At 40.0% G+C, this 1,835-nt stretch overlaps 1 protein-coding gene across 1 annotated transcript in view; it reads right to left on the reverse strand.

Moving 5' to 3' along the window:
* Positions 1–1,578, reverse strand: part of LOC104965426 (paxillin) — an 8,585-nt gene extending 7,007 nt beyond the window's left edge. The window contains exons 1-2 of the mRNA XM_010794385.1: positions 1,385–1,578; positions 275–448 (exon numbers count right to left, since the gene is read on the reverse strand). Coding sequence (XP_010792687.1) covers positions 275–448; positions 1,385–1,480 — 270 coding nt within the window. The 5' untranslated portion in view covers positions 1,481–1,578. The remainder of the gene's footprint in view (positions 1–274; positions 449–1,384) is intronic.
* Positions 1,579–1,835: the final 257 nt, after the last annotated feature.

Below are 1,835 nucleotides of genomic sequence, written 5' to 3' on the forward strand. Positions count from 1 at the left end.
TTGTGTGTGTGTGTGTGTGTGTGTGTGTGTGTGTGTGTGTGTGTGTGTGTGTGTGTGTGTGTGTGTGTGTGTGTGTGTGTGTGTGTGTGTGTGTGTGTGTGTCTGTCTAATCAACTCTCAATTATGAGAAATAAGGGGAATTCCCGACATGTAGTGATTTTTCCAGCATGGCCTTAATCCATAAAGTTATGAATAAATAAATATCATTATCCACCCATCCATGGTGTGTGTATGCGTGCGTGTATGCGTGCGTGTTAATGTATGCATTACTAACATCCAGTATGGGTCCATTACAGTAGTGGCATCGTGGTGAGAACAAGTGGTGGTAGTCTTTCTCACAGTATGGCTGTCCCTCACGCTCAAAGAAGTTCCTGGAGCCGATCTCATCCTGGCAGTGGGTGCACACAAAGTGCTCGGGGTGCCACGTCCTGCCCATGGCAGTCACCACCTGGTGTGGGGACACAGTGCATTAAATTAAAATGAGCGACTGAAGAAAGGCCTTGCTCAGCAGCCTCTCTTGCAAAAAGCAAAGAGGATATTTCAAACAGCAGCAGGTAGAGATCTCATAACGCCATGTTTAAAAGATGGAAATTATATATTATGTATACAAAATAATCGCAGTGAATTTCAGTTGGATCATGATTCACAGAAAGAATATATTTACTCTTCTAAGTCTCTAAGTAACTTCTGTTTCTATATTGCTCCATTTATTGGTTGCCATTAAGTAAGTAAGAGCTCAAATATTGATAGATTGACTGGTTTTGACCTTGAGCAATCGGCCCAGTCTGAGATACTTGCAACATGAGACAACACCCCAAAGCCCATCAGACGTGTGCAAACACATCTGAAGGTCAATTGTTTTCACCACATTATTAACAGAGAGAAGCAATGATGGTGTTTTACAAGCATATTCTAAATTATGATATCTTTGGAAAGGGTGCGTGTATACCACAGAAATCATGTGTGTACATAAGGGCTGCATGATTTGAAAAATATATTTTGACTGACATTGCAAAAGGGATATGACTCATAGTATTGGAGGGATTGATCATGTTTGAATCATATCAACATATTGATAGTAATAATAGTGTTATTTCTGAAGAGGATTTGTACCACGAAATGTTTTTGTTTATTCTGCCTAATGTGATTTGTAGGCCGGGATATATCTGCAGCTTCACAATACTTCATTCATAATGGTATTAAACACTTTATTATTCTTTAACAAATATTGTGTAACCTGCAATTGTAATATTGCACTAGTACATAATATTGCGACTTCGTTACACACCTAGTATAAATGTATCTTAAAGCATGCGAGTTTAAATTCAGTATGTGCTACAGTTGAAATCTTTATTGTTTGTGTATGATTCAGTGGTATCTTTACCTGTCCAACGATGGGTTTCTTGCAGGCTCCGCAGACACCTTTAGCCACCGTCTGGACCCCGAGTCTGTTGAGGTCGGACTGCAAGCTTCCCAGCATGTTGTCCAGCTTGTTGGCCGGTTTGGGGGGACCGGTAGAAGAGGTCTTTCCCTGGGACTGGATCTGACGAAGATAAAAGACCAAAGTGGCTTCAAAATACCGTTCTCATTCTTTGCATGACCATTTCTTTGACTTACCTTGTTGTAACATTAAATCCTTTTGTTAACCTCATATCATTTATGTAACGGTCTTTTCAATTGTTCCTTACAATGGTCTCTCCCTGGATTTCTGGTATTAAAACAGGTGAACAATCTAGATGGTCGGTAGCTGTCTCCTATTTCTCGATGATTGATTGAAAAATACTCAAATAAGCCATGGACATATGAACTAGGACCAACTATGTTCTCATCAATCC

This window comes from Notothenia coriiceps, unplaced genomic scaffold (assembly GCF_000735185.1).
Source record: "Notothenia coriiceps isolate Sejong01 unplaced genomic scaffold, NC01 NC01_scaffold00002072, whole genome shotgun sequence".
NCBI classification, from domain to species: domain Eukaryota; kingdom Metazoa; phylum Chordata; class Actinopteri; order Perciformes; family Nototheniidae; genus Notothenia; species Notothenia coriiceps.